Raw genomic sequence first — 21,537 nt, forward strand, 5'->3', positions numbered from 1 at the left:
TGAAGCAGGAATATTCATTTGAAGATATACAGGCAGAACCTTGTCCTTAAACTACAGCACTCTTACTGTTTACCTCACTATGATTTGGCTTAAAGTCTTGTATAAAATCCCCTAGGGTGACATGTATTCTTTACTAGGTTAACATGGATAATCACACTACAGGAAACATGGGTGCGCTGACTGAACAACACCAATCATTATATATGTATAATTGGGAAATATGTCTCTAGAAACGAGGCAATCGCGGAGGTATACTTGATACTCTCATGTTGTACGTATTTGCATTACCAATCAAAGTCAGTAACTAGTACTATCATGATCCAGCGTGTTTGAATGTGTTCAAAGCTTAACACTATGAAGTAGATAAAGATCAATGTGAACTGGTCTGGGCATATTATATTATTATTACAAATAAACTTTTTGTTGATCAAACCAAGCGCTATCTGTAATACATATATATTTAAACTATTATCAAACAATCCAATCGTAATGTTTGTAAAATGCTGTATTAGTAAAAATGCGTTTAAGTTAAAGGACTATTTACATATGAGTAATGTTATTATTGTTTCAGTATTTAATACTATGAAAAATCTATTTACAGTAACGTTTTCTTAATTGAAAAATATAATACAAATAATAAATGCTGTATATGTGTATGTGCGTATATGTTCGTATCTGTTTGTAGTGTATTAATACTTTTGACCAGGCCCTTGCGCACATGTTATATTATTAAGTTTCTTTTTGGACAGTTATAAAACGATGCCCAAGTTCTCTAAACTTGGAATCCAACACGACAAAATACGCCGTTCAATTACCTGATGAGTTAGGTGATGACTCTTGTTAGTCAAATCATACGGTAAGAACGTTTCCAATATGTATAGAAAAAGGTATAGTATATCATCAACGTTTGTCATTCGGAGGGTTTATAGAAGGTTTAGAGTAATTGCGTTGTATCAGTTCCCACCAGGAGACCCGTATGATTTATGATATAAAACGCAGTATATTCTTCGTACGTTCCAAACATTCATGGTGTTTTCATTTTTTTAACGATATCCTCGCCGGGAAGATCTTGGGGGACTTTTTTCATATCTGTGGTCATTATGATACCCAGACCGTCTTCGGCCCAATCGTTCGCGTACACTACGAGAGTCAGGTTCATCCATCATATATACTTGACGTCGCCCTTCCTCAGATTCTGCTTCATCCCATCCATTCTCAGAAGAATAATTTTGCTCGTTTCCGGTATGGAATGTGTCATATGCATCATGCTGGGAATAATACGAGTCCTGTGTAAATCCTGCGGCAGCCATACTTGCAGGCATGGTAGGTGTGTCTCTCCAACTAGGAGATTCTACTGGGGATGGCTCCATAGACCATCTTCGATAGTGGGGGTATTCAAGGTCAACAGCATTACGAGACTCATAGCTCATAGGCTGGGGCTCAGTTACCGGAAAACTCGCTCTTTGGGGAGACACAATAGTGAATCTGTTTTCCCCGGAGTGTTGCATTTCGCCCTCATATAAGTTATTTATGTATCCATCCTGCATAATTCCAATCATATCTGGCCTTATCCCAGGAGTCATATGTATACCAAGCCTTGGATCTGAAGATCGTATGTTAAGTACACGTGGATCATGAATCACGTTATTGATCGACCGTGTACCAAACATTCTATTAGCATGCATAGTATGTCTTGGGTCATCTTCAATATGATCAAAGGGAATATTTCTCAAGTCGGAAGCTATTGGCTGAAAGGAGCCATCTATATTCTGAGGATAACCACACCAGTCATTTTGAATTTCTTGTCGGGAGATTGGTCGCACGCCACTATAATGCACGTGTCTGATATCGGACACACTGTGCCTATTATCGACTCGTGGGTACTCGGTTCGAACGATTGGTACCGGCTGTTGTAATAATTGTTCGCGCGGAGAAAATCTTGGAGAGTAGGCACTGTCTTCAGATGGCGGAGAAACATACACACGGTTTCTTGGAGGAGATGTACTTTGAAGGTGTTGCTGATGTATTTCATTTTCTACTAATGCTCTTCCGTGTTTATCTGGACCTTGCCAAGAGACTTTAGGTAATTGCTGTCGATGAGTCTCAAAAAATTCTGATTGGGAAGAAGTAGAAGGAGTATTGTAATATCCTTCTGCGCTGCGAGAATGGTTCCATTGAGGGTGCCCTTGCAATGATGACATTTTTTCAATTTCAATGGTATCAAGATCTTCAGCAATAACTTCATTGTTTGTAGGTTTTGATTGCTTAAGTGGCTGCTGAAGTTCGGTTGTTATCGCGATAGACTCTGGTTCTGCGGTTTCATTTTTCTGTACTGGAACTACCGGCCCTAATGATTGTCTAGGAGTGCTTTGAGCTGATTGGCTAAGATCAACAGTATATGTCTCCATTGGCTCGTGATCATGAACCTCGGTTAGTTTAGATTTTTCAGTAGTGCCATCCTGTAGTTCTTGGGTATTCGGGATATCCTCCTTTGTTGTAATGGGAGCATTGGAGGGTTTATTGTTTTCATTAAGAGGGAGTACTGAATCTCTCGTTGTTTCTTGACGTACAATATTCGTTGGAGATTTTGTTGAATTCTGAGGTAATTCGCTCTTTCGTTCAGTTAGAGTTTCTGTACCAGGGTTTTTCTCAACTGGTATTTTCCACATACTCTTCTTTGTTTCTGGATTATAGTAATATACTTTGCCTATACTAGATTTTATGGCTTTCCAAGGATGAGGTAGGTTTATACTTGTAATCTGTGTGTTTGGAGTGGATGATTTCTCTTTGATAGTTTGATCCAAAACGATAGGCGGTCCTTGTTGAATACTTTTCTGCGATGGACTGGATTCTTTAATTTTGGATTTTTTTACGGGCGGAGACGCAGCTAGCTGTAAATATTGATGAGAACCTTCACTATTGGGGGGCGTTGGTGATATACTGTGGGTGGCGTGTACTGTGTCAATTTGAATACGAGTATTTTCAGCAAATATATTACTTTCTGTTGTTGAGGAAGTAGGTATTTTCTTGTGATGAGCGTCATCGATTGGGTTTTTCTTGGCAGTTGTAGTAGCAGAAGTAGCGGTAGCAGCAGAAGTAGCGGCAGTGAGTGTGGTGCTTGTATCGTTTTTATTAATTGAACGGGGTGTGTTGCTTGTATTCGCTGTTGCTAAGGGGGTAATATTTTTTCCGCGTACACCAATATATGTGGAATTATTTATTTTTAACGGTGTGGATAATCTGGGATCAATTGATGGCAAGGCGATATTTTTGGTTTTGGTGGGTTGATTCTCGTCCCAGGTAAGGGATTTCGAATCTTGAACAAGTTTTTCAATATCCGTGAGGGATGAAGTCAATATGGTCGTATTTTTATGTGTTGTTTTTGGAACGTAGTTCTTAGATATGGCAAGCACTGGTCGTTTTTCTTGTGGTTCATTTGTTTTATTGGGGACGTTCTTAAATGGAGCTGATCGTTTGGCCATCTGACGCCCCATGGTTTTCAAAGGAGGAGGAATTCGAGCTGTGGGCGTATTATCTTTAGAGTTATTTCCTTTTTGATTCTCGCGGGTAATTGTGCTTGGTTTGATCTGGGGGTCGTGTTCTGATATTTTATAAGGATTGTTTATCTCAGTGGCTACTGTAAGCTCGGGCGTTTTCTTTTGGCATGGTGTTTCTTGATGTATAGTGAAATTTGATTTCTCACGAGATATTGTGGGTACAGATTGTTTATAAGGCTCTGTGATAAGAGATTGGGCTACGGGGGAGTCTTGAGCAATTTCTGGTATTTCATCATCGGTATCCACGCTCCAATCTGTTGATATGGTACTTATACCTTTGTTTCCTACCGGATCAAAAAGGCTTTCAATTGAATTTTTTTCTTTTTCCTGGGTTTGGGTTATTGACATGTGTGATGTCAAATCTGGTGTTTTAGAGTATTTCTGGCTTGCTTCTTTTGAACGTGGATATAATCGCTTTGTAGGTCGATCATCTGCTTTTTTACTTTTCTCCGCTTTAGTTTCTCTCGGTTCAGGAATGGGGATTTCAGGGTGCCTTTTTTGAGGACTAGGGCTTCTTGGTCTAGGAGGAATATGTCTTGTAATAGTATGCGTTTCTGGATCATATTTACGAATTCTCGTAGGAGAATAGGATCGATCTCTTGGTGGTGAGTATACAGAGTCTCTTTCGTATCGATACTTTGGATAGAATTCTTTTTTACATTCTCTGGAAAGACTTCTTTCTGGACTACGCATTCTCCTCTCTCTTGAATAGGATGGCCTATATAGATCGTCACCTCTTGATCTTCCCCAATACTCATTGTAGAATTGATCGGATGATCTACTTGTTGGTCTGTGATTCTCTCTCGAATTGGATGTTGGTTTGGATGATAAAGGATTCATAAGTCTTTCATTTAAGGATCTATCAATCGTTGTTTTTTCGAACGAGATTTTGTCGACTTTCTGTTTTTTGGGAGAATTTGTAGTCATTTCTAGTCTGTATTTGATACCCTGTTGCCTAGAATCATACAAACTCCTTTTATTTATTTTTTGTTACTTATGATTAAAAGAAAGAAGCAAAGGAAAAAGGTCCGTATCAAAGCGGTTTATTCTTTATGTGACGTATGTCGCTTTTGTGTTCAGTGACAGCAACTCAGGAAAGTACTGGAAGTATCCAAAAAAAAATTCTCTTTGAGTAGTACATTAGAAATCTACCATCATCATCAAACACATGTATATATTTTATATCTTTATTTACTTTTATACTCGGCTTTCGTATTTGTATTCATTTATTTATTTTTGGTGTTAGAAATATTGTAACTTTATATATAGACAATAGTAATAAATAAAAATCATTCAAATCTGGGTTTGTGCCTATTGCTTATTATTTTTAAATTACTGTCTCACGGTGTTGATGCAATAGGCCCAAAGATTAAGAAAATATCTTCTTAAAGCTTGACAACTCTTAGCTTTGACTTGTCTAGTGTATTCAGTGAGATGATTTATTTTCCTAGCATTGACTACGGATAGCATCAATTCTGTAGGTTTTAATGACAAGGAGAAAAATAAGCATCTTTTTAGCCACCATTCTTAATTAGGTCAGGCGTCAGAAAACTTATGAATGTAGAGGCACTATCCGTATCAAGCTAATTATCCGTCCTCCTATGGGTATAGCGTGCAAAATAAAAGTAAAATACACTCCCTCCCTGTGTCAAGTTTGTAATTCACACTATCAGGAGCATCTATACCCGTTACTTTAACATTTGGTGTGGACAGACTAAAAGTTCAAAAAAAGGGCAAAAAAAGGGTAAAACAACTTCATCCAGAACTTAGTTAATCAGACTAATTTATGGCTGTCCACACCTTTTTTTAAAAAAAGTTCAAAATTAGTTCAAAATACATATTAGATAAAATTGTGCATATAATCCCGTCTCTGTCATTAAGTGAGAACCTTTTATTAGGAGTTTTTCTAGACTTCTTATTATATGGGACATCTTCTCCATAAAAAATGATTCTCTTCTCAATCCTAGTAGCAATGGAAGAAAACTAGCTTTTTGAACCTCCAAAAAAAAGGGCAAAATTAGTTAAAGCTCTCGCCCAATGATATGAAATTTTTGCTCTTTTTTGCCCTTTTTAGTCTGTCCACACCAAATTCTTTTTTGTGATGAATTCATAGGCCTATATAAAGAATACATTAATAAATAATTAGCATAATTTTTAGAAGCATAATTCGCCCCCTCCCCTCAAGTTTTATGTAAATCTTCACTACAAAGAGTCTAGCTATTATGTATTACAATTGATTTGTAAAAGTGGGTTGAGCAGTTTATTGAATGGATAGTAGACTCTAAGTGATGTGGTTGTAAAATGATAAGATTTACAGAAACTTTAGACAAAGTCTAAGTCACATGCTTATATTTCAAATTTTTAAAGATATAGAAAAGAAAAGATATGTATATATTTGCACTGATTTAAATTAACAGCAAAAATCAAATACTTTACCATAACTTCCACATAGATTTATTAGGACAGCTTTTGAATACTCTTCCAATTTTATCCATATTTACTATGGCTTATGTCCGTAATAGTGTTTATTTTTATGATGGATTTATTTTACATGATGTCTCAAGAAACTATACTTTTCTTATTCACTCTTTAAATAGTTATGACCACAACTACTTTAAGTATGATATACTTGTATATACTGTCGGCTACGGATTTAATAAAATCATGTTCACAAATAATATTGCTTTTCAGGGAATCCGAAAACCCCCTATCATTTTTATAGTTTTTTTGTTAGGTGTTGTTGTAAAGTTATCAAACAAAGAATAAAAAATAATTCTTACAAATAATAGAAAAAAGTACGCTTCTATAAAATTAATATATAGATATTTGGCTTTAAGTCTAAAAGTAAATAAAGTTTCTATAGTATATATATATATTATACATTAAGATATTAAGTCTATGCTCTAGATTGATTGGTCTATAGGCTCAGCATGCTTGAATTCACATAGCTAAAATTGACAAAGTTGAATTCGTTGGATGGAACTGAGGTATCAATAGGTGAGCCAACTAAGGGTTCTTCCGTAAATAAAGTATCAAAGTTCTATAAATTCAGAATGTTTAATACCAAATAGTATTTGTACTCTACAGTTAAGAGCAAAATACCTCTGCAGCTTCAGGATCGGTCTAAGAATATATATATAAAAAATTAATTAACTCGAACGTGTTTTTGTATAGACTTCTTACTCACCACAACAGGTACAATTGGTGGCTCTCCCTCCTGTCTTTCCAATGATTTCCAATTAATCTTACGAAAGAAAGGGTGTTTACGAATTGCTAATGATCCCTTTGGTTTAGCTCCTAAGCGTGCATTAGGATTTTTACGAAGTAACTGTTTACACCATAAATATATATTATACAGTTAGTATTTTGAAAACATAGAGCCCACAATATTTTGATATATACCTTTGCAAGTAAATCTTTGGCATCACTTGTAAAGTAATAAGGCATGTTGACTTTCTTTGAAAGAATAGAATCAATCGTTTTTTGTCGATTATTAGAACTAAATGGAGGCTAAATAAAGAAAATTAATAATAACCCATATACAGTTCACCAAGAGAACTTTTCTTTACCGAACCAGTCATCATATCAAAGATCAGAATACCCAAGCTCCACCAGTCTACAGTGTCATCGTAATGAAGACCCATCAGAATTTCTAAGAGTAGGATACTCAGTTTAACTTTCTTACAATACAAATGAGAACTTATATGCCCTTACCGGGTGCCATATACTCCGCAGTGCCACATATTGTGTTTGTTTTTCCATCCACAGGGACTTTTGACAAACCAAAGTCAGTCAACATAACATGTCCTTCAGCATTCAGCAGACAATTCTCGGGCTTCAGGTCTCTGTAGACAATACCGAGCGAATGCAGATGTTCCAGAGCAAGGACTAGCTCTCCTGCATAGAATGCGGCCATTGACTCCGAAAACATACCCTCTGAGAATTAAATCATTTTAAAATGTTAGTTTACTAGATTTATACTAAATGCTATTCACTTGCCTTGATCCAGGTATCTAAATAGTTCTCCGCCTACAGCATATTCCAGAATCATGTGTAGGTCTTGGGGTGTTTGAAAAGCATAAAATAGCTTTACAATAAAAGGGTGGCGCACTTCTTCAAGAATCTGACGCTCAGTTTTCACATGCTCAGCAGATTTTCCATGAACAACAAAAGAAGCCTTTTTAAGTACTTTCATAGCATAAAGAGCGGAAGACGACTGATGTTTGACTAAAAAAACTTTGCCAAATCTAGATTTATGATTAATTGATGTGTCAAAGATGCCTGAATCAATCCACCTACGCTCCCTTTCCCAAAACGCAAAGAGACTGGAAATCATCTGGACCGACTTTTCCAAGAGTTTTGGACTCTTTGGCAGTAGATGCAACAAAATCTTCGTCTAATGGAACTTCGTAATTCTTGTCTCTACTAGTATCGTAGTTTCTTGGTGCTGGCTCATCTGTATCGCTATTGTAGCTGCTGGGTGGATTCGAATCATCTCCAAGTTTCAATCTAGCAAAAGAATTTCCAAGACCTGATGGAAGTTGCGTGGCATCCCCATTTATGGCATCCGAACGTAAGCACGGACCAAGAGAGTCTTCTTCAAATTCGAACATGCAGAGGTAGAGTGAGGATAATAGGGTAATGTAAGAGGGCGTACTGGATTGGGATTATTTACAGGAATCTAGTACTGTTACTCCTTTTCTATGAATCCGCAGTTATGTTATAAATCATGAACAAGGATGACGACAATAATGCATTTGATCTGATTGAATATCGGATAAAATATATTACCGCTAAAGAGTGGCTTATAAAAGAGTAGAGGAAATGGTTTTGATACCAGGTTAGGGTGACCATGGCATGTATGACGGTAATAAGAATTGGGTATATGTTTTATTGGAATACATGCATTTGGATAACTATATATTAATTGTAATTTTTTATTCTTATATAAACCTGCTTTTTAATATTTTAATAATTATTCACAATAGTTTTTAAAAAAAAATTCGTCTTTCAGACTTTGAAGTAGCGCATATCCAGTGCATACTCAAGTTCTTTTTATACGATATCCAAGTCAATTCACTGACCATCATTTAAGTATATAGAAATACGGATTTTTATTGTCAAAGCTTAATTAAAAAAATTTACAAGAGAACGCAAATATAAAGTATATGAAATTTGACTACTAATATAACAAAAAAATTCCTTGTCACTATCCAAAATCGAAACAACCGGGTTTAAACATATTTCGTTAATCCTAAGGGGGTCAAAGATTTCTTATAGGAGCCGACGTTTCGATTTTACCAGAGTAGCTAAATGTGACATGCTGTTCAAAGTATAATGATTACACATTCCTGCTAGAGAAATCAGCGTAAGATTTCTTGATTTCTAACCCCTAATCAACGAACTTTAATTTTATTTTTTTCAACACGTCATTTAGGACCCCAGTGTGGCAGCTAGCACTATTTACTTGAAAAATGAACATAGTATCATGCTCTTTATTTAGTTTTGAGTACAATGGCTTTTTTGGCGCTCTAAATGGAATTTATATAATTAGAAAAAATTAAGTAAAAGAAATTGTAAATAATTTACGCAGTGATAAAATGTAACAGTTTTAAGCAGGGAAAATGTAGAATTTTAAAGCGAAATCTGCTTTCCACCTTAATTTTTGCTCATAGAGTACTCATCCTCTTATAGCGTAGGGAGATTTTCTTGATATAGACCTTTGTCTAAACAGAAATTCCTTTTAAATAAATAAATAAATAAATAAATGAATAAAAGTAAATGTAAAACTTCATATGTGACATAAGAAGGAAACAAATTATTGTAGTGCAACACAAGACTTCACAATAAAGGTATGAGACGTCACATGAAGATCTTCTTCATATTCTTTTTTTCTTTTTATAATTTTATTTGTTTCGTTGTCATCAACATTTTGGTGGTCGGGCATGTCAGTGTGGCCCTTGTTTAGAATCATCCTGGCCCTTATTCCGATTTGCGTCTGTTGGCAGGTCCAGGCAGATCAAGATATTATATTAAAGCACGACCTACGTAAAATCGTTCCAACTGCCCAGTTTGGATTCCTCTCCAGGGGCCAACTTACTCTCACGCTACAAGACTATAAAGTAAGAATTCTCAGATAAATGAATTAATATTAAAAGAACATGACTATTCGTTTATTGTGTCATAAAGTTGGATAATCCATCAGCACCTGGTCCTATTGGATTTTATATACGCAAAGGAGAAATTTATGGAGAAACATGGGAGGAAAAAGCAGATCAAGGTTGTATTCTAGAGAAGAGTGAAATAACAGATGAAATAGCAGACGGAATTAGTGTGGTCGAGAGCTTGGAAGAGATAACAGAAAGGTAAATACAAAAGAGGAAAGAAATAAAAGAGATTTAAAACAGAAATGTTTAAATCTATGAAAACATAGATGGCAGAAGACCCTGACAGTAGAGCCAAGCGAGGAAGGAGTATGGAAAATAATACTGGTAAATTGTAAAAATACCGGAGTATCACTTAATGTAAGCATCAATAAATCGGACAGAAGAAGTTCATCGGATATGTAAGTACTGACTGGCGATTGCTGATATAATGCATATTTTTTTTAGCTGGAGATGAGCATGATAAATCCCGGGAATAACCATTTATCAGCAGGAGACACACCTCTTTTTAAAGTATACGGAGCTGTGTTTCTCTGTTACCTGTGTTTATCCATTTATTGGTTGTATTTGATCGTTCAAAAAGATACAACAGTTTTTCGTGCTCACTGGTTTATGTAAGTTTCTACATTCTGATGTTTTCTTTTATATGTCAATTTTTGACTAATGGTTTATAGGCTTCTACTTGTAATGAGCATGTGTTTTAACAAGGCATTGCAATCAGTAAGCTGCCATAACTATACATTCGGCAAGATGGACCTCATAGTTTGGTTTAGGCGAAGTACTATTACATGAAGATTGGACTCTTAAGTAATGGTTGGCGTATCGGTTTTTATGTTTTTGCATTGTAAGTACTAAAGAGATCATTGGTGTTCCTCCGTCCACCCACATTGAATTTAACGGGATCATTAGTATTAAAGGGTTCCTAAGTATTCTGATTATTGGTAAACACGGTTGAGCAAAGGAAACACATACCGGCGGTGAATAATACAAAATATATAGTCTTGTTAGCCTCTGGATGGATATTTATCAAGCCATTTCTATCTAGCAAGGACAAACGGGTCATTTCTGTACTTGTTCCATTGCAAATATTAGCTAATGTAGCAACTGCAATACAGAGTGAGGCAGCTATTAAATCTACTGATTGGACAGTATGGGTAAGCATAGTATGATGCAAAAAAAAACATATGCGCATATATATATAATTCAAGAAATAATGTAATGATTTTTTATAAATATAGACGGCGATTCTGCCTTTGGCTGACATTTTTGCCTGTGGAGTTGTACTATGGACAATTTTACAGACACGAAAACATCTTGGAGCCGCAGCATCTGCAGATGGAAAAGGTAATTTGATACCAAAACATTATTAGTTAAGTGAGGTATTGATTGTATAAAAAGAACTTGATGTCTTGAAAAAATATGACCTGTGGTCTTCGTTCTATATTGTTGGGCTCGTGTATGTGTATATTACACGTATAGTTGTGCAACTCTTACAAGTATCGTTACCGTTCCGTTACGTGAGCTGGTTAGGAGTAGCTGTAGGCGAGCTTGCTACATTACTATTTTTTGGGTTTATTGGGTAAGGGATAGTATTGGGTAAGGTGATATCGAGACCTTTGAAATTGAATATGTATATGATCTAGACATACTTTTAGGCCATCTTTAAACAATCCGTACATGGATCTACCTGATCAACACTCAATTGATTGGCGTGACAGCCGAGAAGATAGAGGTCAGACCATGGTAATGAACCGAAGAGATATATAAATCTCTTTGAACTAGAAATGAGATTTATTTCTTAGAAAAATAGTGTAATTGCTACAAGATATGTATTTATATAATTCAATGCACAAACAAGTAGTGTCATCTTTACTATTTTATTTTATATACTACTCGCAACTTTTGTATCTTCTAATAAATGTAATGATACAAGTTACACAAGTTTCTAGGACAAATGGTAGGATATAACTCGGTTTCGTTTAGATATATCATATAAAGATCATCGTTGGAGACGAAATAAATAGTGAATTCAAGAAATATATTGTGCCAATAACGAGTTGAAGTATCCAAAAAATTTCTATTCTTTTATTTGAACATTGGAAGTGCTTATAATTTATCTGTAATTTTTTCTTCTTTTTCTCTCTATTTTTCTTCCTTTCTTTATTTATAATTTTTGAATCCATCAAGCTAATCATATTAAAATATACTAAATACAGACATACGCTTTTTCACAACAAGAAGGAAAGAACAGCTAAAAAAAGCCTTCACTTATTTTTGACGAACACAAACAAAACTACGTCACCAGTAGGCTCGTTCATTTCATTTTAATCGCAGAGCGTCTTTCTCTAGTGTCTGTACTTTGACAGACAATGTCGTTTGCAGGATACCTTTTCGGCAATGTTGATGAACAAGGCCGTTTAGACACAGATCTTGATGCAGTAAGCTGCAATTAGTCTGAAAAGTTATATAATTTAGCTTACAAAGAAACTATAGGATTTGAGAGAAACCCTTGAAAGCGTCGATGCTGGCGTTATATCCAAGATCTTTAGTAATGATACATTCGGTCTTAACGAAGCTGGCAACAAAGACGATGACGACGATGCAGATGATGACATGACTCAGGCTGAACAAGCTCGCAGCTTAGCAGCAGCAGCAATTACACATGCTTCAGATGCCGTCGATTACTCTGATTTTGATGAAGCTGTACCAGACGATCCTATATTTTCAGACAAATACTACCGGCGTGGAATGGGAATGCTACAAAAGACAATGCCTCGGTCACGACTCCATCTTGTATCCGATAGTTATGATGACGATGACGAACCAGAAAAAATTACTACCCTTAGTGCTATGCCTCTTTCTACACAACCAACCAGTACGCTACCAAATCTACAAATACCAACAGCCTCACCTTTACCACAGATCGCACCAAAGGAAGATGTAGATATCAAAGAACTCTTTCCAGCATTTGAAAAGGGAAAAATCCTTAAATTTTCAGATCTATTCATGGCAAAAATTAAACGACCACCTAAACTTCAACCTGTTAGTAATCCAGGTAGGTTTCTTTTGCGCATGATAGTTTGTAAAAAAAAAAATACATGTGATAATCTAAAGCAAAAATGAAACAATAGTTATTTTTGGAGATGGGTATGAGTATGAGATTGAAGCCGACGATAGGGCACTATTCACAAAAAGCAAACGCATTGAGCGTATGCGACCTGAAACAGAGCGGACGTCTTTTAAAAGACAAAAAGTAGAGGCACATAATATAAACAAAGAGGATGATTCTAATGACAGCGACTCGGAAGAATGTAATTCATCAGATGAAGCAGATAATATGGTAGGTACATCTTATATTGTACGGCAACACAAAATTTACACAAATCAAGGCATTCGATACAGAACCTATGATTCGTGAACTGAATGACGACAAAGTTTATCATTCGGTTATGCTGGATCATTGGGAAGATGATATTGTTTGGGATGATGAAGTAAAAAAAGAAAGGTAATAATAATTTGATTAAGTTATACGAAGACTAAACAGCCTATAGTCGACGACCCGAAGAAAATGAAGAGATGTCTGTAATCAAAAAGCATCTAAATGATCGACTAGAGGAAGGTGATTGGGTTGACGCTATTATATGGAACAATGAGAAACCGGATCCAGCGTCTATGAGGATTATGCTAGATCTAAATGATCCGAATATGCTCTTTGACTGCGAGGAAGTTGAAGCAACCAAGGCTCAATTGATAGAGCCAAAACATGTTAAAAAAGGCAGAAAACCTTTACCCAGACCTTTGCCAAAGGTAAAAAAAAACAATTTTAGGAAAAGAAAGTAAAGTTATGCTAATATTAATTTTTCTTAGATTCCTATTGTATATAACACAGAACCCGAACCTCACAGCAAGCTGCCTCTTAATCCCTTTAATCTTTCCAACGATCGTCATTATGAAATGCATCTGGCTGGAAGATTGGTTCGTGTACGACAGACTCTCGGTGAACTTATTGTCCAACACGCTTTACCAGCTTCTAAATTGCACCCTGCTTTGGTAAATACGAATATGTGCATCAATAGTCAAAGATTTATATTTTGTTTTAGTATAAAACCCGTCTTTCCAAGGCTGAATTGCGCTCTTTCCATCGTCCAATGATGCAACTTCCAGTTGGTTCAGATATTATATTCTCACGCGTCAGAGTTAGCAAAAGGAAGAAAAAGGATAAAAAGAAGGGCCCACCAGAAGTCCTCAGAACAACCAAGGAATTGACACTAAAAGACAACTCGCCTTTTGTGTTGATGGAATATTCGGTCAGTAAGATTTAAGTGTAAAGTCATGCGTTACTAACTTTAGCATGTAGGAAGAACACCCACCTATTATATCAAATGTAGGTATGGGTACATTGATTATCAACTATTACAGGAAAACGGAGCCGAAGGATGAACACGTTCCAAATGTAAGTTAAAACTCAAAATTGAATATGAACAAACAGCTTTAACGAAGAGTAGAGCGATATTGGCGAGCCTTTTGTTCTTGATATCGGAGATACTTCTCCTTTTCTTAATTTTGGTAATGTGGAGCCTGGACAGACAATGTCTGTGCTTTATAACAATCTTATCCGAGCACCTCTTTTCCGACACGATGTGAAGCACACTGATTTTCTACTTGTCAAAAGTACTCACAACAACATAACTAAATATTACATCCGCGAAATTCCGGCAATGTTTGCTATTGGCCAAACTTATCCTGTACAAGAAGTACCAGGACCTCACTCGCGAAGAGTAACCACAACAATTAAGAACAGACTCCAAGTGGTAGCTTACCGTTTGATTAAAAAAAATCCTCTCCACCGACTGAAAATGAGCAGATTAGCGCAAAAATTTCCAGAGTATTCTGATCTGCAAGTACGACAGCGACTCAAGGAGTTTTTGGAGTTCCATCGTCGAAGTAAAGATGGTGGTGGCGGATACTGGAAAACACGTGGTGGAGGTGATCCACCGAATGAAGAAGCGCTGCGTAAGATGGCAACACCAGAGATGGTTTGTCTATATGAGAGTATGCTAGTAGGAGAGCGCCACTTGCAAGATCTTGGTTATGGTGATGTAAACGACGAGGATGAAACTGGAGAAGGAGACTCGAAACTGGAAGTAGAGCAGCAGTTAGCACCCTGGTTTGCTACTCGCAATTTCATCAATGCTACTCAAGGAAAGGCAATGCTTAAGCTATACGGAGCTGGTGATCCGACAGGCAGAGGAGAGGGTTTCAGTTTCATTCGAGTGTCAATGAAAGATATCTTTTTACGTCAAGGAGAATCTGCTGAAGAAAAACTAGGTAAGTCAAACCGTTCTGCTCTATTATGTTCGATTCCTATAGAGTCTAATTATTATTATGATTTTTATGATGCTTAGCACAAATTGAGGCAAGACCAAAAAGTGCACATCGTTACAACGTTGCCGAGCAGCAGCAAATCTACAGAGAGGAGGCAAGTCTTTGGATTTTATCAGTATATATTAGTATATCCGTGAGATTTGAGTTGCTTATCTATTGCACTACAGATTGCACGTATTTGGAAAGCCCAGTTGGACTCACTTAGTAATAAGGCCGAACCTAATTTATCTGATCACGAAGGGGATGAAGATAGTGAATTGGATGAGCGCGAACCAGCTAGCCCATCCATGGTAAGTTAATTTGCTAAAATAGCAATATAATACTAAAAAAAACTGGCTATGTAGATGGAATTGGACTGGAATCCACACCATAGACCTAGTTATTCAGCATCTCCATCACCCATGACGCCTTCTTATGGAAGGCGATTTGATCGTGCTCAATCTGAAACTGTGGATGATGATGAGATATCTGTAGCAGGAAGTTTGAGTTCACGAACCAGTTATCATGTAAATAATCCCAACAAATACTTGGTTATCAAGCGTTTGATTCGTCAGAAGAATGGTGAAAAGACGTGGCAACAAGAGGTCGTGAGGGATCCCGTTGTGATCAAATCTTACTTGCGTCAACGACAAATGATTGAAGAAGAGGCTACAAGGTAAGATCATCACTGTTTTTTGTACTACATGATTCACATATATTTTTGTGTAGCGCTGAGGCATTGGAGCCTACAGACGATGTTGAAAAGAATGCACGAATGAAGAAACGTATCCAAGATCAACTTGCCAAATTGAAGCGTAACGCTGAGCGTCGTCGCCAGAGGCAGTTGGCAAAACAAGCAGGATTGGCAGAAAATCCAGTCCTAGGCCTTATTCGCGGAAAACGAGAGGGCGCAATGGTGAGTGCACAGGATTGCTTTTTTATTTATTTATTTTTCTTGTGCTGACATTGATGAAACACTAGCGTAAATGTGGCAACTGTGGCCAGCTGGGTCATATGAAGACCAACAAAAGTTGTCCAATGTACTACATTGTCAATAATCCTGCAAATGCTCCACAAAATGCCGCAACACCCGCACCAACCACTCCACAGGCAACAACAGACTCCCCAGCACCTTGAAAATATACACAATTTATTTTCGTCGTCGTCGTCTTCTTCTTTAGGGGGAAAGCATATAAATTTAGCACTTTTCCCTCATTCACATACATCCACATGCATTCTATCATTCTCTGATTGGATAAACTGCGTTATTTTTGAGAACATTCATAATACAAAAGACGCAATTCTTAATTTGGAACAAAAAATAAGCACTGCAAAACAACTCTTTGTCCCTCATAAATATAATCACAAAAGCAAATCTCTTGCTAAAATTATAATCATCTTTCTCTTTCTCATGGTGGTATTTAACGACTTTTGTATTATACTTCCATATGATATCATACAATCCATTCTGTCTCAATTGGACCTTAAGGATATATTGGTGTGTTTGCAAGTAAGCAAAACATGGAGGGATATAACTCTTGATACTCCTTGTCTATGGTATGATCTGGATTATGAATCCATCAATATCTCTCCTTGCTTTGATTTCCGTCTATCTTCCGCACGACGCTTAACACTAGCTAAAGGCACCACCCAAGAACTCATAACACGGACCTTTGATACTATAATATCATCTAATTGCCATTCGTTCCGAACACTAGGTAATGAATTGTTAAATCCGATACATTGTTCATAAGCCAACAAACTATTTTATTGTCTTGACTAGAACTTAGTATGCCATGCGACATTGGAATTCTCTTCAAGACAATAGAGTCTCTCAGATCAAGTCTTACTCATCTCCGATTGGACAACACTTCCCTACCTCTCGATATTTGCTTTAATACTCTCTTACCAATAACTCAACTAACTCACCTCAGTCTGCGACATTGTGCTTGGTCTTCAAAACGTACCTTTATCAATGATCCAAAATCATCCCAATTGCTTTCTCTAAAAGTCCTCGATCTATCTTATCTTGACTGGCGCTATGTTCGTAGTGGCTGTCTTGTTAGTGTTTTGAGGAGGTGTCGCTATCTACAACAACTGGTCCTATATGGTATCCGAATTGACGCGTTTTGCCCAATACTTCGCCTTATGGAAGAGTCATGGCCCGATCTTCAAGGTTTTCACTATGATCCCTACACCAATCTACTAGATCACACTTGGCTTCCTAGCTCTAACAATGTCAAGCAGCTGTCATTACGGACATGTAAAGTACGCTCAGATGTTCTCTCCGATGACTTAGTCAATTCTGTGGCCCGTATATCCCACCATTCCCTTTACAAACTGGACATCAGTCGCAACTGGCATCTCACCGACAGATCTTGCTCTGTGTTTGCTAGTTTTGGATTGCCTTGTCTCAGAGAACTCAGCTTATTTCATTGTTCTTGCCTTAGTGAGTCCGGCTTGAGTGCTTTGTTATTGGCATGTCCAGTATTGACTTTCGTTGATATGTCTTATTGTCAAGGTGTTACGGATCAAGTTGTAAACGTGTTAAGTAAACTGGTTCTTGTCCAGTATGTAAATATGTCGAGTTGTCCTTATATCACTTCAAGTAGTGTAATGTCACTTGTGAATCAGAACCAAAAGTTGAAGCAATGTTTGGTTGATAATTGCAGTTTAGTGATAAGAGAAAAATTGGTATGTTTTGTAAAAACGCTGATGAGAGAAATTCGATTATTCTTCCAAGAATAATCAGAATAAAGATCTCCTTTTTTTGTATATAGAACAGTCAATAAAGTATTTTCATTTTCATCTTCATTTTCAAGTGGCTCAATAAATAAGCGTCTCTTTCCATGATTGCACATCCATACTACCCACAAAATATATTCCTCCCGGGATATATACCGAATACATTAAGCACACCACAACTGCTTATGTTCGCAACTATTGTGATGAGTGTCTTTTTTACATGTGCCTACACAATGGTTCGCAACAAGGTTGGTGGTGTTGATGCACTGCGATTCATTTGGTTCCTTTTGTCTGGATTCCTTCATTGTGGATTCGAACTTTATTTTATACTTCATCATGACACCCTAGCCAACCGAACCGATATAATAGCTCAGTTGTGGAAGGAATACGCTCACAGTGACTCGCGATACTTGTCATCTGACCCCCTCGTACTCAGCTTAGAGACTATCACAGTGGTAAGATAACTTGTTTCCCTATTAAATCTAACTGTCCAAGTGTATTTTGGGTCCTCTTTGTCTAGTAGCGGCATTGTCCATTCGGTCTCATCATCCAAGCCAATATGTTTGGCAGTTGATTATCTCTGTCGCTCATATGTTTAGCTGTTCCCTGTATTTTGTTATGGATTTACCAACAGGATTCCACAACTGTGATCCTCATCCAGTGTATTTCTGGGTATATTTTGTTACATTCAATGCATTTTGGCTTGTGGTAAGAGAGAAATATATACATAAAAAAAGTGTATATATTCATAAAAAATTGTTGATGTAGATGCCTTTTTTGCTTGTCATCCAAAGCTATCACAAGATTACTTATAATGCTCAGAACAAACCCAAAGCCTCCTGACGTTGTAAACTTATTTGAGATTAAATAAATAATAATAAAGCGCCTTGGCGAGTATGTCGTGGCTTAGGCTTATGCGACTTGTTGTGTAATGTGGTATGCCAAAGAATACCATCCAATCCAAGTAGGATCGATTGATGGCACAGACAAGATTCCCCATGATGCTGCAGTTGAAAGAGCTCAGCAAGTGAAATGTAATTACCCTTTGAATGAGATTAAGCCGACATATTGATAGAAAAGAATTGTTTGCTTAGACCGACCACCTAAGCTTTCAACCGACCCAACCAAAACTATATTTGTTGGACGACTTAACTTTGACACAACGGAAGGTAAAATGCATCTATATGGCATGTTACCCGAATAACAAATATACCTAAAAGAAAGAAAAAATTGGTTACTTCAGATACACTAAACCAACACTTTGGTCAGATTGGGTCAATCGAGTCTTTACGTTTGATTCGTAATCAAGGTAAATATTTATGCAGACGCACGTTGACGTAAAGAAAAAGAGTAAAGAACTCATGTTTGATACAAGTAACGGGTGCATCTGAGGGTTATGCCTTTATAACCTACGATACCACGGAGGCAGCCAAGGAAGCTTATCAAACGGCTCATCAGACAATAATAGATAACCATGTTATTTTGATTGACTATGAAAGAGGGCGTATAATGGAAGGTTGGGTACCTCGCCGACTTGGAGGTGGGTTTGGTGGTAAAAAAGAGAGCGGCCAGCTTCGTTTTGGCGCTAGAGATAGACCATTTCGACGCCCAATGTAGGTACATTACATTTGCTGTATCTTTTACTCATTATTATATCTAGACTTGGACCTAAGGAGGGATCAGAGCAAATAATTATATTGCCAGATCAACGCCGAGAAGATACATGGCGAACCAAAGCTCATACTCTATCCCGGCCATCTTCGACCGACCATCTACCTCGCTTTCGGGAAGATTCTCTTAACCGTAGCCATAGTCGTAGTCGCAATTCTCGCTCACGAAGTCCTCACTCAAGAAGATCTCGTCCACGTAGCCCTAACTCAAGAAGCTCTCGTCCGCGTAGCCCTAACTCACGAAGCACTCGTCAAAGGAGTCCTCCCTCACGAAGCTCTCGACTACGTAGCCCTGACTCACGAAGTTCTCGCCTACGGAGTCCTCACTCACGAAGCTCTCGCCCACGTAGCCCTGACTCACGAAGTTCTCGCCCACGGAGTCCTCACTCAAGAAGCTCTCGTTCACGAAGCCCTTATTCGAGAACCAACCGTAATTATAATCATCGTTCATTTTATCATGCTTCAGATAGACATGATAGAAAAAGGGCTGGATAAAACCATGTCCCAGATTAAAAGCCTCACGGCAAATAATGTTCAATTAAAGCTGACTTTTCAAAGATCCCATGCTTAGATATACTTTATATATATATGGCTAGTAATTTTTATAATCCTCGTTATTATCAAACATATTGAGAGTCCTTTTTTTTTCCTGTTAAAAATATCATTGATACATACATATGATTGTAATACACGTAGGATGCGACTAAGGGTCTCCATGCTTGGCATAGTATTGATTATATTTGACTTTTTGGGTTTATTTATCATTTATTCTTTACATTATAATAGATAAAAAATTAGGTTCTCAAGGCGGCCCTTCCATTTGTTAATAGTATTTTCCAAGCACCACTTATAAACCTTTCTCAGATAAAAAAGGGCTCTATTTTATATTTCATTACTATTAATATTTTAGGCATATTAAATTTACTAAAAAGCTCTTTATTATTCGATTCTGTACTCTGAAACCATTAGCTTATTCGTAGTATTGCTGCCTGTATTAATATCTATGACATGTATCTAAGAAGAAGAAAACATATAGATAACTTGATTTTAGCATAGTGTTAATACAAACTGGAACCAAAAAGAAAAAGAAAACAATGATTAAAGATTAAATACAAACACTGGCACAACATTAGAAATGTCTTTTAAAGTCAATTTTTTCTCTATCCTCCGCATCAGTTGTTCGGATGTGCCATGCGACGAGTGATACAGTTAAAATAGGGGCGCCATAAGCAAGAAAGTTTAATCTTGATCATCACAGAAATCAAAGAAAGTTGTTTCTGATACAAATCAAGAAGAACAAGTACAAAGAGATTCGATGTATATCTAGTATATGCTACTCCCATGCAATAACATAATAGATATTGACTTTCTTGTTGAAAAACTGTGGGGAAATCTATAGTAGTGTAAAATAAACCTATTAAATCAAAATGGATATTTATGGATCACAAATTTATGAGTTATTAATAAGACTACAAATCGTATGTGAGAGTGGGATTACCAATAATGCACCAATGTGTGTGAACTGTCTCACTGCACCTCCTATAAACTAATCGTCATAGTGTCGAACTACAGAACGTGCAGATCAAAATTCACTCGAGAGGATAAATTCTATAAAAAGGCTTTGAACTTTACATCATGTTTGACTCAACGACAAGTTCTACAACAGGAAAGCTGTACTATTCTTAAATACAAATAATAAAACAACCAATAGTAAGCTATGAAGTAAAGCATTTCTTATTTATCACTTGATAAATAATGAAAGAAAAAGAAAAATGATAGCTCTAGTAAAAGTCAAAGTGTTTACATTCAAAGGAACCCCGCCAAAAGCACATCGCATCTTAAAGATAACCATCACACTGAAAAGTTAGACGATCTAAAAAGAGCTCGCCTTTATAGAGACAATAAAGGGCATTTTAGTTTCTCTAAAAAAAATAAAAAATAAACACACTTTGGCTTCATTTCAAGTCCCTGAGGTGAAAGAATGATTTGACATCGTGAACACTTCCATAAAAGAGGAGACAGTCCGTGTCACACTAA

General features: G+C 36.8%; 6 protein-coding genes across 6 annotated transcripts; 5 read left to right on the forward strand and 1 right to left on the reverse strand.

Moving 5' to 3' along the window:
• Nucleotides 1-6,239: 6,239 nt before the first annotated feature.
• Nucleotides 6,240-8,270, reverse strand: PHYBLDRAFT_182171 (hypothetical protein). The gene is made up of 8 exons (XM_018438582.1): nucleotides 7,857-8,270; nucleotides 7,557-7,804; nucleotides 7,272-7,493; nucleotides 7,127-7,209; nucleotides 6,960-7,067; nucleotides 6,745-6,885; nucleotides 6,660-6,680; nucleotides 6,240-6,597 (listed from the first exon to the last, which is right to left on the reverse strand). Exons 1-8 carry the CDS (start codon nucleotides 8,168-8,170, stop codon nucleotides 6,475-6,477), a joined length of 1,260 nt encoding a protein of 419 aa, XP_018289260.1. The 5' UTR covers nucleotides 8,171-8,270; the 3' UTR covers nucleotides 6,240-6,474.
• Nucleotides 8,271-9,502: 1,232 nt separating this feature from the next.
• Nucleotides 9,503-11,488, forward strand: PHYBLDRAFT_66495 (hypothetical protein; the record flags this gene model as incomplete). The annotated part of the gene is made up of 12 exons (XM_018441650.1): nucleotides 9,503-9,679; nucleotides 9,747-9,922; nucleotides 9,991-10,081; nucleotides 10,169-10,335; nucleotides 10,396-10,441; nucleotides 10,495-10,565; nucleotides 10,631-10,662; nucleotides 10,721-10,875; nucleotides 10,960-11,065; nucleotides 11,120-11,177; nucleotides 11,201-11,317; nucleotides 11,377-11,488. 12 exons carry the CDS (start codon nucleotides 9,503-9,505, stop codon nucleotides 11,486-11,488), a joined length of 1,308 nt encoding a protein of 435 aa, XP_018289261.1.
• Nucleotides 11,489-13,297: 1,809 nt separating this feature from the next.
• PHYBLDRAFT_126021 (hypothetical protein) lies at nucleotides 13,298-16,481 on the forward strand (the record flags this gene model as incomplete). The annotated part of the gene is made up of 10 exons (XM_018429071.1): nucleotides 13,298-13,486; nucleotides 13,589-13,771; nucleotides 13,822-14,028; nucleotides 14,151-14,174; nucleotides 14,227-15,049; nucleotides 15,127-15,221; nucleotides 15,274-15,396; nucleotides 15,646-15,761; nucleotides 15,815-16,001; nucleotides 16,067-16,481. The coding sequence occupies 10 exons, from the start codon at nucleotides 13,298-13,300 to the stop codon at nucleotides 16,220-16,222; spliced, it is 2,103 nt and encodes a 700-aa protein (XP_018289262.1). The 3' UTR covers nucleotides 16,223-16,481.
• Nucleotides 16,482-16,496: 15 nt separating this feature from the next.
• Nucleotides 16,497-17,833, forward strand: PHYBLDRAFT_170601 (hypothetical protein; the record flags this gene model as incomplete). The annotated part of the gene is made up of 2 exons (XM_018436383.1): nucleotides 16,497-16,803; nucleotides 16,869-17,833. 2 exons carry the CDS (start codon nucleotides 16,497-16,499, stop codon nucleotides 17,831-17,833), a joined length of 1,272 nt encoding a protein of 423 aa, XP_018289263.1.
• A 101-nt stretch (nucleotides 17,834-17,934) lies between these two features.
• PHYBLDRAFT_134797 (hypothetical protein) lies at nucleotides 17,935-18,743 on the forward strand (the record flags this gene model as incomplete). Its single annotated transcript, XM_018429674.1, has 3 exons — nucleotides 17,935-18,285; nucleotides 18,326-18,538; nucleotides 18,599-18,743. 3 exons carry the CDS (start codon nucleotides 17,935-17,937, stop codon nucleotides 18,671-18,673), a joined length of 639 nt encoding a protein of 212 aa, XP_018289264.1. The 3' UTR covers nucleotides 18,674-18,743.
• Nucleotides 18,744-18,761: 18 nt separating this feature from the next.
• On the forward strand, nucleotides 18,762-19,447 carry PHYBLDRAFT_114596 (hypothetical protein; the record flags this gene model as incomplete). Its single annotated transcript, XM_018428402.1, has 4 exons — nucleotides 18,762-18,864; nucleotides 18,925-18,999; nucleotides 19,074-19,139; nucleotides 19,206-19,447. The coding sequence occupies 4 exons, from the start codon at nucleotides 18,762-18,764 to the stop codon at nucleotides 19,445-19,447; spliced, it is 486 nt and encodes a 161-aa protein (XP_018289265.1).
• Nucleotides 19,448-21,537: the final 2,090 nt, after the last annotated feature.

This window comes from Phycomyces blakesleeanus, assembly GCF_001638985.1.
Source record: "Phycomyces blakesleeanus NRRL 1555(-) unplaced genomic scaffold PHYBLscaffold_16, whole genome shotgun sequence".
NCBI lineage: Eukaryota > Fungi > Mucoromycota > Mucoromycetes > Mucorales > Phycomycetaceae > Phycomyces > Phycomyces blakesleeanus.

What these genes read in the sequence shown, in the direction of transcription:
- PHYBLDRAFT_182171 (XM_018438582.1), bottom strand. Translation starts at nt 8,170, where the DNA reads ATGTTCGAATTTGAAGAAGACTCTCTTGGTCCGTGCTTACGTTCGGAT. An exon ending in TTGATATGATGACTGGTTCG is followed by an intron (nt 7,068 to 7,126) that starts GTAAAGAAAAGT and finishes TTCTTTATTTAG; the next exon opens with CCTCCATTTAGTTCTAATAA. An exon ending in CACCAATTGTACCTGTTGTG is followed by an intron (nt 6,681 to 6,744) that starts GTGAGTAAGAAG and finishes ATATATTCTTAG; the next exon opens with ACCGATCCTGAAGCTGCAGA.